At 37.5% G+C, this 13,731-nt stretch overlaps 1 protein-coding gene across 1 annotated transcript in view; it reads left to right on the forward strand.

The window, feature by feature from the left end:
* The window catches only part of SLC17A6 (solute carrier family 17 member 6), a 32,368-nt gene extending 26,143 nt beyond the window's left edge, over window positions 1-6,225 (forward strand). Inside the window, exons 8-12 of the mRNA XM_054199794.1 lie at window positions 761-910; window positions 3,018-3,150; window positions 3,857-3,967; window positions 5,405-5,532; window positions 5,893-6,225. Coding sequence (XP_054055769.1) covers window positions 761-910; window positions 3,018-3,150; window positions 3,857-3,967; window positions 5,405-5,532; window positions 5,893-6,225 — 855 coding nt within the window. The remainder of the gene's footprint in view (window positions 1-760; window positions 911-3,017; window positions 3,151-3,856; window positions 3,968-5,404; window positions 5,533-5,892) is intronic.
* Window positions 6,226-13,731: the final 7,506 nt, after the last annotated feature.

Genomic DNA, 13,731 nt, shown 5'->3' on the forward strand with positions numbered 1-13,731 from the left:
TCTATGGGCTGGTTTTCTTTGAAGAAAAGCCAGTATTCAAATCAACAGTAGACTAAATTCAGCCTGAAACCTTTCTCAAGCGATTTTCAAACACTCATCTTGGTCTGGATCCTGTATTTGGATCAACACAGATGGGCAGAACCCTGGGTTCATGGAGAGGCGCTGGGACTCAGCAGGATTGTAGTTCTGTCCATCTGTCATTTTTTTTTCATTATGCAATTCATTTTAAAAATAAAATAAAATAAGCAGAAAATCTATTGACCGAGCAGTTTCAGCAGTTTTGATTAAAAAAAAAACCTATTTAGAATGCTGGGATTAAGATTTAAATGCTAAAATACATGCTTAAAATAAACAAGGATGAAATTGTGTACTTACAGTGTAAAATCTGACTGTTGCCTTAGATACAAACCCATTGTGTTTTAAAGACGTGTTATAATTTTGGACTTAGTATATTCATGTTTAAATGATTGAGATAATGGCACTTGTACAGGAGTGTTGTGATCCAGCTAAGTATCACCGAGTTTCTCCACTTGAGCATTTTATAGTAATTTTTACTTGCTTATGTTTTTAAATTAAATCTTGATCATTCAAACACGGATGCATGTACTTTATGATAATTGAAGTCATTGGAATTCAGATACATAAAGCTGTGCATATATGAGCTTGTTGGACTATAGGTAAAAATAACAGGTAGGAAAAGGGAAGACAGATAGTTGATAATGATCAAAATGGTGACTGGATCCCCCTTTCTATGTTTCAGAAATACAAAACGCCATGGAGAAAATTTTTTACATCTATGCCAGTCTATGCAATAATTGTTGCAAACTTCTGTAGAAGCTGGACTTTTTACTTGCTGCTTATTAGTCAGCCTGCTTACTTTGAGGAAGTCTTTGGATTTGAAATAAGCAAGGTATGTGAAAATAGTGTAAAGCTTTTGTCTTAGCTAAGTAAACATCAGAGCTACATTTGTGGTATTTATTAGGAGGAGGAAAGAAAAGTGTTCTGCATCTTTATCATGGGTTTAAGTCTTAAATCTTATCCCTCCCAGTTACTGTTCCCTTGACCAGCACACAAAAGTGAAGTAACAGCAACGACAAAGGATTGGATAGGGGAAGGTGAAGGCAGGATGAGATCTAGTGATGATCTACTTGGGGCCATATTGCAAAAAGTCCTTCAGTTAAGTGCTTGAAACCAGACCATGCGTGGTATCAGAAGGGTATCGAGAAACCCATTACACTTCTGTCCCTGACGCCCAGGGGATGCAGGATCCCACCAAAGCTGTAAAGAAAGCATTGACAAGTGGTTCCATTTTTCCAGGTGCCTTTTACAAAGCAGGACTGCCTAGTTTTAGGAAGGATAGTACAATTTATCACCTTTCTATATCCCCCTTTACTGTGGTAAGAACTGCTCCCCCCTTTTCGCCTAGGAAGCGAAAGAGATGGTGGCAAAATACGACACATAGGGATGATCTGAAGTTCCACGTAATTCTTAAGAATTTTGGATCAGACCTGTAATGTCAACATGGATACATGCAAACAAGCCTTCAGGGTGTAGAGTAAGCTTTCTACTAATATGCATTTCCTTCTTGTGAAAGTGACAGAGGCTTGTGCTTTTGAGAGACCTGTATTCTTTTGATACTGTTCCATGAGGTGTTATCACCCTAAATTGTGGTGTAAGTAACAACTGGATGAGCAGCGTCCAAAGTGTTGCCATATTATGGAGTATTTTCGAAATTATGTAATGCCATCCTGCATCTAAAGATGGGCTTCCATCTTTAGCTGGAGTTATTTTAAGAAGCTTAATCTGATCATTTTGCTCTGGAAGATTTTTCTTAGAGTGTATTCAGAGCAATGCAGAGCTTTGTAAACAATGACAGAGAAGTCAGTTTTCATCTGCTGGGCATGTGAATAAATGAATAGTTATCATTTAGTCAGGAACACCTCAAAGTAGTAACTGCAATACTATAGTTACCCCATAGTTAATATCTGGCTTATTGGGAGAAACATCTATTAACATGAAGCTAGCTGTCACAACAGAGTTGCCACATATACAAACTGCAGTGAAATGCACAATTTCACAACTTTAATTGAAGAGTAAAGAAAACTTGTTTTCTTTTTTTTCTCATGAAGTCTGGCTGCTCTGCACACTGATGTAACCCAAGGCAGACATCAGGCCAGCTGATACGCCGTTCAGACAGGAATTATGCAAAAACCTCTGTGCTTAAGCACTTTTTCAGATAAACACAATAATCAGAATTCCCTATTAGAACAAAATGCCAGGTGTACTAAACAAAGCTATCCGCAAGGCAGTTATGTTGGCAGGAGGTAGGAGCCGGCAGTTCATGCCATGCTCACAGATACCCTATCCTGCTTTGAAGGAATGGTCTTCAAACGTACTGTAATATCTTGGAACAGCCATCACAAAATTACTATGTCTTACTTTGCTAGTATGTATAGTAATTTGACTGTTGTCATACTACATACAGTTTCTCAGACACATCTTTTGCGCACATGAAATTCGAAGCTTGAGGGATGGTCAGAAATCAAAGGCAACTGGCCGTTGTGCAGGTGAGGAGAATCCACAGGGAATCTGGCTGGACATGTTAGGTTTGCTGGGCAATGCTGCACCAAACACATCACCAGCAGAAATGTAGCAATTCAGTTCAACACACTTGATCATAGATTTTCGGAAAAGAAAGGGCAGAGGGGCTGTAAGTCAGGGGAAAAAAAAACACATTAGCTTAACTATAAACTGTGAAAACAATCTATAAACAAAAAGTGTCACGGCATCAGAGGTTGTTAAAAACTCTGGCTGTCCTTCATAAAATGCAATGACAACATCACCAGTTTTGTCCGTTTAATAACCAGCAACCAAATCTAACCAAGTTAAGATTTTTGGGTTTAGCACGTAGCCTGAAATTGAAGAGACACAATTAATTAGTTGCTGAATACTGCAGAAAACGAAGAATCAATGGTTTCTTACGGTTTATACACTGCTAATTCGAATGATTATTTTAGGTGGGTATCTTATCTGCTGTGCCGCATTTAGTGATGACAATTATTGTTCCCATTGGGGGACAAATTGCAGACTTTTTAAGAAGCAAGCAGATTCTTTCAACCACTACTGTGAGAAAGATAATGAACTGTGGAGGTAAGTCTTCCTATTTTATTAAAAAGCTTCTTTTCAATATTAAGGATAATATTGAATTCAGATTCAATCTCCATACAGTATGCTGTATACCATAAACTAACAAACTACATGGTTTTATGTACTTACGAAATACTTTGTGCATTTTTTGTATATTACAGATGTGGTTACTAACACAGTTGTTCCTATTCCCAGTTTCAATATAGATGTTTGTTATTTGAAAAGGCATTTAGACTGTTAAAGACATAGATGAGCTTTCTGGGGGTAATTTGCCTGCCCTTAGCTACTTACTGAATCTTAGCTCATCTAAAGAGAGCCCAGAAAACTACCTGAGGTTGCGTATCTGCCTTCTGAGAGCTTAACGTCACGTAAGCTGGATCCTGGCTGTGATAAGGGCTGCAAAATTCATAAGCAGGTTTAGTGTATATTCCCATTAGGGTTGGCTGGAATGACCTAACCAAATCACAGATATTTATTTTCATCTTAAAATCGAGAGGAAGTAACAATAAATTAGCATACAAAGAATAAAATAAGGATTATTTGAGATCGCAGGAAGTGGGTTTTAGGGATGAAAGAAATACCTGATTATATTCCAGTCTGAGGTACTGTTTTGCCTCTGTCTTCCTATGGAATATTACCATATCCTAAAGCCTGCAATATTTGAGAGGGAATGAAATCTGATGCCTGGTTTTCTTTATGATTTCCCCAGGTTTTGGTATGGAAGCAACTCTTCTTCTCGTGGTGGGATATTCTCACAGTAAAGGAGTGGCTATTTCATTCCTAGTGCTTGCTGTAGGCTTTAGTGGGTTTGCCATTTCTGGTAAGATTATATTACTGGTATTAGTAAATTGTTTTATCTTAAGAGATAGAACTTCTCATTTGGTTTTTATTCATTGATAGTAATTTAAACAAACCTCATAATTCTAAATAACATTATTTATGATCATTACAAAGGAAAGTACAATCAGTACCACATCTTTTATATTAGATTATTTTTGATCAAATACTTCAGTCTTTTCCACGTTCATTGCAGAAAATTAGACTTTCTTTTCAGTGAGGTGCTGATGTACACCATAGATTTTTCTTGAAATCAAACATATAACAAAAATGGACTGATATTATACAATGATACCTAAATTTACATGTCTTTGTTTAAATATAGGCATTTAACTATTTTTTTTCCACTCTATATTAGTTAATGCTTTGTTAGTGTGGCATTTTTTTATTACTTTGGGGTCTAATTACCAGCAATTTTTTTCTGATTTAAAATTCAGCTCTTCCCCTTTCCTGCTGATATATCACCCCTTTGCCTTTGCCTTTCCCAAAGACAAGTCACCTGGCCTTCCCTTGTTTTCCCACTGTGATCTTCGTATCCTCTCCCATGCTGGTTCCTTATGTCTAAAACAGGCTCTCTCTTCTTTTGTGCCAAACGTCTAAACTCTCCTTAACCAAATCTGTCCTTAATCCCACATATTCTGCAAGGTGTCATACCTGTTTTGTACCACTTGAAATGTGCATTGCACTTTCTCTGATGGTTATCCATCTCATACTGCCTGCCTTTTCCCTTCTATTATCTTTCTGTAGCCAAAGATTTGGCTTCTGTTTTCACTTACTCAAGTCCTTATTTTGAGGACAATGTGTTCTGTCACTTCAGAGAAGCACGTGTTTTTTCTAAGATTATTTAAATTGTTACTGCATTAATTTCAACAGAATTAAGCTGCTGGAAATGCAAGAGAACAAACAAATATTTATAACAATAATTAATAAATCAATTATAGATACTGTTTGTTTAATCCCTTCATTTTACCATTCGAGAACAGAAGGGAACTCCCTTCTGCTGGACTGTGTGGCAAAAGGAAAAAGGTGGGCAATAGGAAAGGAAAGTGGTACGAGCTGGAAGAATGTTATTTACAGCATGAAATGGTCATGAATGACATCGCAAAATGCGAACTTCCTCCCTGCCTAAATATCTTCTAGATTCTCCACTCCACCCAGTCACTACTGAGATTTTTTAAAAAAACTGTAGTTTTAGGAAGAAAATACACTTGGTATCATTTTATAACACATTTTAAAAAGAAAATGAAAACCCAGAGTCTCTGTAGGAATATTTAAGCATTATAAGCCTTTTAGAGAAAAAGAAATGCAATTAAGCAGCCCAAATGCGTCATAGTAAAATTGTCAGGTGATAGCATTACTTTTCAGAACTGAAGTAATGCTCTGCCTTCGGTATGAATGTCTGCTGACCTTTGTATTGCAGGATTCAATGTCAACCATTTAGACATTGCCCCAAGGTATGCCAGCATCTTAATGGGGATTTCTAATGGAGTCGGGACCTTGTCTGGAATGGTGTGCCCTATAATTGTCGGAGCAATGACAAAGAACAAGGTAAACGGCAATACAGTTTTCAAATCTTTCGGTTTAATACTATGATTTTCAAGAAAAAGACCTTCCCATAGTGCAACTTGCCAGGCTATCTGTATTAGAATCTAGGACCTCCAGGGAATAGCATCCAGGAACTTGCAAATTTGAAGCATGCTTCACTATACGCTCACCAGGTCAATGCTTTTGTAGGCTAATGAATAGTGATTTTTCAAAGGAAGATGGACATAAATAATTGGAAACTGGACACTTAAACATTTTAGCTGTGCTGACTATCTCAGCTCAACCCCTAATTTAAATCTTGCAGCTCAGAAGAGCTAGATAAGTCCGTGCACTGCTCTGATTTAGCAAATTTCTTCTTTACAGACACGTGAAGAGTGGCAGTATGTCTTCCTCATTGCTGCTTTAGTTCATTACGGAGGTGTTATCTTCTATGGCATATTTGCTTCAGGAGAGAAACAACCCTGGGCAGACCCTGAACAGACAAGTGAAGAGAAATGTGGCTTTATCCATGAAGATGAACTTGCTGAAGAGACGGGGGACATTACTCAGAATTATGTAAATTATGGTACCACCAAGTCTTACGGTGCTACAACCCAGGTCAACGGTGGCTGGCCTAATGGTTGGGAGAAAAAAGAGGAATTTGTACAAGAGGAAGTACAAGACTCATACAACTACAAGGAAGGAGATTATTCATAACAAACCTAAATATTGGTTATATTTTGTAGTGTTTGTGATTAAATTCATTGTGATTGTTTGCACACAGAAATAAAATGTGGTATAAACATGTAAACACATATCAAACAGGAAGGTCTTACTGTAAAAAAAATACATCAAAGTGCAATCTGTATGAGTTGTGACATGTCATCACTTTCATTAGGTTATATTTGTTCTATAAACATTAGAGTTTTAAGGGTTTACTGGTCAAAACTATAGAGGCAATTAGATACTTACAGTATACAAGAGCTAAAACTCATAACTAACGATTAAAGCACAACTAAGCAACCAAGTTGGCACATCTAATGCTCTTTTTAGAAAGCCAAAATTACTTGATCATTAAAAATGCACTTATATATTTGTTACACTGTATTGAAAGAGATTGTGTTAAATACACGCGTTTACTCAGTGCAATGTAGGAATTGTGTGTTAAGTCTAAGACAAGAACTTTCTTAAAGAAGAAAGGTTGAGTCTTAGGCATTTACAGAGGGTTGATCCAGTTCCTTTAATGGCAATTGTATCAAGCCTAAAGAACAAATAGGGCATATTGTATGTTTATCGTGATTACATGCTGCAGGCTACTCTGTGATGAATAAAGGAATTATTTAGGAGTTTTATACTGAATGTTTGGGCACAAATTCTTATTTCTGTTCTTTACAGAATCTTATGAAATTATAGGCATTGTCATGTTCTTCCCTGCATTTATTAACTAATAGAAAAACAATATATAACGTTAAGTCTGACTTTTCATGCAGACTGTCAAATCCCTTTATCAAAAAACAAGCTTTATTATTCTATTCTTTACAGTATATACCAACTTTCTACTGGTGTCTTTAGAGAGAGAGAAAAACCCAATATAACATAGAAAAAGATATAGTCTTTTACAAAATTCCAAAGAGAAATTTACTATGAGCAAGTAGCCCTATGAAAAAGGATGTATTTGTTTTGCAGAATATTTTGAAACCAATAGAAGAAACAGAGAATAATTTAACCCTTATTCTTCCCTTAATAGCTTTCATATTTTTACACATCGTGCCACAGTTGTATACATAGATATAAGTTTATTGAAGATACTGTAATTATAGAAAATGTTGCTATTTTAGAAATCCCTGAAATAAAAAAAATGTATTTGTCTTTCGATTAAACCTAATAATAATGGACACTGAATAAGAGAAACATATAAACTCACAATAAACCAAAGTGGTAAATAACTAGTGTTGGGTTAAAAGAAGCCAACAAGCATCACGCTTGTCTTTTTAGCATAACTCAACAGTGAATGCAACATTAGTGTACCAAGCAATAAGTGCAATGCATTACGAAGTGCATAATCTTCTAGACTATATATTAACCTTCATTTAGCTTGTTGTATATATTCGGGGTTGTTGGGATTAAACCAAACTGAACCAACTGAAGTTAGCAACACCAGACCACTTCTTAATACTCTAAAATGACAACAATGATCCATTTCTTAATTCAATCAAATGATTATTATTGTATGTAATAATCCATTCTGGATTCTTGGTCTGTTCATTGTATTGTGCTAGTGATTGGAAACCCTGCTACCGCAATATACAACTTGAGGATTGTTTCTTCTTCTCCTCCTTTTTTTTTTTTAATGCAAATCATACCTTGACCTTAAGAAAAAAGTATTTTGCTTTGTGCCTCAAAGTGATGTAAAATGTGACCATAGCTTTTGCTGTGTTTAATGAAAAAAGATGTGGACTGTGTCACTTTTGTTGCTGCAAAAAGTGTTAATAAAATGCTCTATTTATCCTTTTATATAAAAAAAAGGACCATTACAGTTTCTTGTAATTTTCTTTTAGATGTGCTCTGATATAGGTGACTAAAATTATAGTCGCTGCAGAACAAATTCTGCTATCAACATGGAGATAATATCTCATGTCGCAGCTGGGAGCTGTGCTGAATACCCACCCAGTATCCTGCATTGTCTACTCTCTCCTCCAACCATCCACAGATGTGTGGTGGGAGAGTCACCTAACTCTAAATTGCTGTTCCTCCTCTCATAAGGATGCCTGGAGTAGGCGTGGAAGAGAAGGGAGCAGGAGGATCAATGTGCCAGCCAATGCAGCATGGTGGGAAAAAAACCAGACTAATCTGTGTTAGCTAAAGAGCTGGCATGAATTAGCATTCTCTAAAGAAAATGAAAAGCATCATGGACTGCTCTTCTTGGAATTTTTTTCCTTTCTTGCTCCTTAACTGAAACTGAAATAATGTTACTTTCTGCCCATCTTTCGATAGACCCTAGAGGAATCAGTAAATCCAACAAATCCTATATTAAAAGTAAGTCTTTTTCTAAAAAAAGTTTTACTCTTCCATAATTTTCGTGCACAAAGTAGAAGAATGTAGAAACACCAACCTGAACAAAAGGCTGCAAGACACCAGATAGAACAGTAATGGGCCCAGTGTTTCTCACCAATAGACTGTTTGTCAGGAGATGCTGAGTCAGGTAACACACAAAGTTACTGCTAATTGTTTTGATGGACTGGTGTGATGTTGCCATGGAAACTTCCTGAAAGATTCGAAAGTGGGATAAATAGGGGCTGTAACGCTACGGTTGTATTTAGCATGGTAAGTGGACAGCTCGGAAAATGAAAACTAATTAACAAAATCAAAATCAATTCTTCTCAGTTTTGAGTCTAATCTTAGAGATTCTCCATCTTTTGAAATTGTTTCAATAATTTTCTTTTGTTAAATACAGGTGTTTTTTTTTCTTATTAGCTTGACACCTTTTAATTACTTAGAACAAAGGAGAGACTTTAACCCAGGCATTAGACATTGCACGGTTCAGCCATGCACAACTTGGTGGGAACTCAGCAATTGCCTTTAAGCACCACACCACTCTAAGGTCCTCCACAATTCTCTTTCTAGCCCTCTGCTTCTGCTCTGACTCCTTTACTTCCTCTTCAAATGGCAGTGCAGAAAAACCCGTTCTCCTGGGAAGGAAGAGCATGACAGGTTTTAAGATTTTTACCTCTTCACAGACCCCTATTCACAGAAAACTATAAGAACCAAATGTCAGGAACATAACTGAGAAAGAAGAGGTGAAATGGAGAAAATAATAAGGTTCTTGAAAGGGATGATAAAGTGAAGACAAGCAGGAACAGCTGGATCCGTTTTTGGGAAAAGGAGAGAAGGAGAGTTGAGGGGACATGATCCTTCATCTAAACTCTGATATTTCTTCTCAGTAAATTTGTTTATATTTCTCCCTTTCATTTGTATAAAGTAGCACCTTGAAAACATACCTCTTAAACCACTTCTGAACGGTGCCCTGTTTTCCCAGAGGTTTCTCTTCTGCACTCAGACTCCAAGAGGAGCTTTGCAGATGCGTGGCACTTGTGTGGCACAGTGTTCCTCTGTTGGAACTCTTAGCAGCTCAAATCATCCCCCTTTATCATCAGACTGTGTTCACAGTCACTTGTTCGTTTTGGCCTGTCACCTATTTCTGTTCTGTTCCCCTATCTGGTACTCTCTGCTCACTTGCTATGTTGAAAAAAAGGAAAGGAATTGTTACTTACGTTTTTCTGTATGAGTTAGTTATCTTTTAAGTGAAGAAAAATAAGTAAAAGGAAAAGGCAGAATCCAGACTCCACAAAATCGTTAGAACAGCTTTGAGTTTACGTGGGCTAGAATATCACCTCAAATGTTCACCTTTATGTCCTCAAATGATTTCACATAGATGGTATCACTCAAGCAGTGACAACTTTTTAAATATTTGAATCAGCATTGGTCAGATCCCTTCTGTTAACACGTACTCTTTGTTGCAGAGATAAAGCTATCATAAAGTGCTCTTTGCTCTCAGAAGTGATCGTGAAATTCAATGGACCAAATTTCATAAAACCACTTTTCTATGGGGGAAAAGAAAGCCTCAAGGTAAAGGTTGAATAACAGTGACAAAAGAATATCTGCAAATATGAATGAAGTCCTCTTTCAGCATGAAGCTAGGAATAGGAATGAATATGGAAGTCAGAATAAATGTCACAGTTCAAAGCCGTACTGTTAGAAAGATAACATCACAGTCTTAGTTGCTGCCTCTGAAAGACGAAATGTTTTGTTCCCTTTAGGATAAGCTGTGGAGTTTGAAGGCTAGTCTAAGTCTAGATTAACTATTGACAGCAGCTGCTTTTGTACTTATTTTGAATTTGCCTGTGTTTTTTGCTTGAACAATTTTCATTTCACTGGGAGATTTAAGAATAAATAATCAAAGGACCTAGAACTACTGTCAGATATTTTAATTTAATTTAATTATCCACGTATATCCTCTCTGATCCGGCTAATGTGTGTGATGTTGCTATTCCGGCTTTGCTTCAGAGTTTTTCACTCTGTTGTAACCCAAAGCATGTCAAAGAGTGAAATGTGTTACATGTTCACATACATACAACTACTGAAGCCAATGTACTTACACTCAGGTCAAGTGCTTAGACGGTATCTTCCATATTTGAGAATTAATATTACAAAATGATTGTTGGCAAATGCCTCCCTGGTAACGCTTTTAACATTAGAAACATATCATCCTTGCAATTTTTGTTTTAGGTGAAGCCACGTTCTCTCAAATGCCACGGGTGAGGCATCAGAAAACAATATGAGATTTTGAGTGACAGTCCAACCTCTGGCAGGCTCTTATCTATAAGAAAGTAAGTAGAGAATAAATATGAAACAGAAACATTATGTCCCCCTTTCTCAATTAGAGAAACAGTATGAAAGGCAGATATGATGTTAACCATAAAATATAAAGAAAAGTTAGAAATTACAGGAAATAAAGTGTTGTAGGAAATTGAAGAAAAGGCTTATAGAAGAGCTGCCAAAATTCCTTGCTTTTGCTCATGGCCGTAGTGGGAGAAAAAAACTGAATATGAAGTCCTAAATATCTGGTCCCTATTCTGAGTCTCAGGTATGATCAAAAGTTGGCTCAGAAGCTGATTATCACATTTTGGCTGTACCTACTTTGTCTTAACATTGTTTCTAACACAATTCTCTGTCAAGGCCACAAGGGCACTTATAGGCCTTAATTGCCCTGAGCATCCTGCCCTGGCAACCCCACCTGCACCCCCAGCCATGGCTCAGGAGCCCCATTTCAGCTCAGGCCTGGGCTTCCCTGTCTCTAGTCTGTCTGCTGATTGTAAGTTGGATCTATGTTGTACCCTTGTCTCCAGTCCTGCCTTTGGCCCACCTCCTGTTGCTCCTGAGAGGGCTCTCTGGATGGACGCTGGACCTGAATCCTTCCTTGCTGTCTCTGGGACCGTCGGTGGCACCCTGATCTACCCATGTTGCTCAGACCCTGTGGGACTGCACCCTGGCCAATAACGGCACAGCCAGCAGCTGGGTCACCCTTAGATATGGCTTATTTCCCTCAACCCTTCCTGCTCTCCCTGCTCCCTGCTGGATGCTTTCCATGATGCACCAGTGACAGTCCAAGGAGACTTGAGAAACTTCACGCCATGAAAGTGCATATGGTCAATTCTCACTCCTGAAACTAAGCACCGTTGCTGGTAGCCGAAGAAGCATAACAGTGCATAATGATCCCACCATTATTATCTTAAAATACAATGAAACATACTGACAGGTTGGGCAGGACATTAAACCTATCGGAGCATACTGCTTCATTAGTAGTAGGTTTTGCATTCCTACTTAAAGTCTGTCTCTCTCACAGATGTACTCTGCCATCATGGATATACCCATTGTGCCAGTTTCCTTTTCCAGGAGGAGCTATGTTTCGTTTGTCAGTGTGTCTTGATGGAACTGTATCCAGTTTTCATCCTTGCACCCACCACAGATTGTCTTCGCTGTGTGATGGAAGCTGGTATTACTGTCCTCAGTCCTTCTGCTGGAGATGATCAGTTTTTAGTTGCACTTAAACTAGCTTTTCAGAACTGACATATCTTTACACTACTTCTGGCTGGGCACTGTTGCACAATGGCAATACTGTCTGCTCACAAAAGCATGCAAGCAAATGATGTTCTTGACCTTTAGGCTAACCAGGGTCAGCGGTGAAAACTGATGGTTTGCAAAACTGGCGATCAAGGCGTTGTAAAGAGTAACACAACCTTGTACGACTGACAAGGAGCTGATGACAAGGTGTTGCTTGTACCCTGAGGATCAAATGGCACGTTCTGTGCACAAAGAATAGCGAATGGGATGACATGGACAAACAGTACAGCTGTATTTGATTTAGAAAGATCCCAATTCATACTAAGTAGTACGAATTCAATCACATCTACTCTGACTGTGACACCTTGAATGAAATACATGATTTATACATGTCCAAGTTTACATTCTCTACTGCTTTTCTTTCAGAATATACAGATATTACACGTCATTAGCAACCTAACAAAATAAACTGGCTAACTTAATCAGTAAGAGGAACAATTTTATTTCAAATGGTAAACATATCTTATATGAGAAAGACAGCAGCCACCCACATAAAAGATGGTTATTAAAATTAATCCAATTGTAAAACTTCACTTAAAATTTAACATGAACCATATTAGAGTATTCTTCTAGGTTTGCATATACATACACATACATGTACATAAAATATGCACATATATATGTGTACATAATATACAGATATTTGGAGCACAGAAAGATTTTACTTCTCTTTTGACCTGATCAAAATCCTAATATATCCTCAGCAAGTTCCAATAGCACCTACGTAAGCCTCCTCTCAAAACCATTAAACTCTGCAATAAGCATGGTCATCAGCAACAAGTAACAAAAATTTTAACTCATACATAAGAGGTTTGGTTGTTTTTGTTCTCTCTGAGAAGATGTTGAAGTCCGGTAGTTTGAGGGAAATTCAGAACAGCAACCTAAAAAAGCTCTGTAAAACTGGATGGGGATATTGGCAGGAAACACTTGGTGTTGTATTGCTTATCTTGACACTTCCAGCATTACATTTTCCAGGTCACATATGTAGAATAAACTAATATTTATTTTCCCCATAGCAGGAACTTAGTATTTAGTACTTAAGTTGACATAAATATTTCTAGAGGTATGAATAGCCTAATAGAATTTCCCAATTTAAGGGATCTCCTTGAATTCAGAATGTACTTTTTCAGACCATCTCTGTTCTCTCTTGAAAAAGAAGTATGAAAAAGAGCATTCCTTAAAGAATGGAATTTCTTTCACTTATTTGAATGGTTGCAGTCCTCCTGGCAGGGTTTTCAAGCTTCCTGATTGTCACACTTACTGAAAAATCTGAACTGATTGCGTAGGACATCCACAGTAAAAATGATACCAGGAAATGTTGGACTTACTATTTCCACGCCATGCAGATGAATAGCACGTGCACTGTAAAAATGTGTCAAGGTCCACACAAACAGTGTCTGGTTTAAATCAATGTTCAGAAGATGAGAGTGGACGGCTGGATGTCCAAGTATCCAGAGAGAGGAAAAAATTCCTCATATTTTGGAAAATATTTCTATGTGATACAAGGAGTTGGGTGTAGAAGAATCCAGACACAGGTACAGT

Source organism: Rissa tridactyla, chromosome 4, assembly GCF_028500815.1.
Source record: "Rissa tridactyla isolate bRisTri1 chromosome 4, bRisTri1.patW.cur.20221130, whole genome shotgun sequence".
Lineage (NCBI taxonomy): Eukaryota > Metazoa > Chordata > Aves > Charadriiformes > Laridae > Rissa > Rissa tridactyla.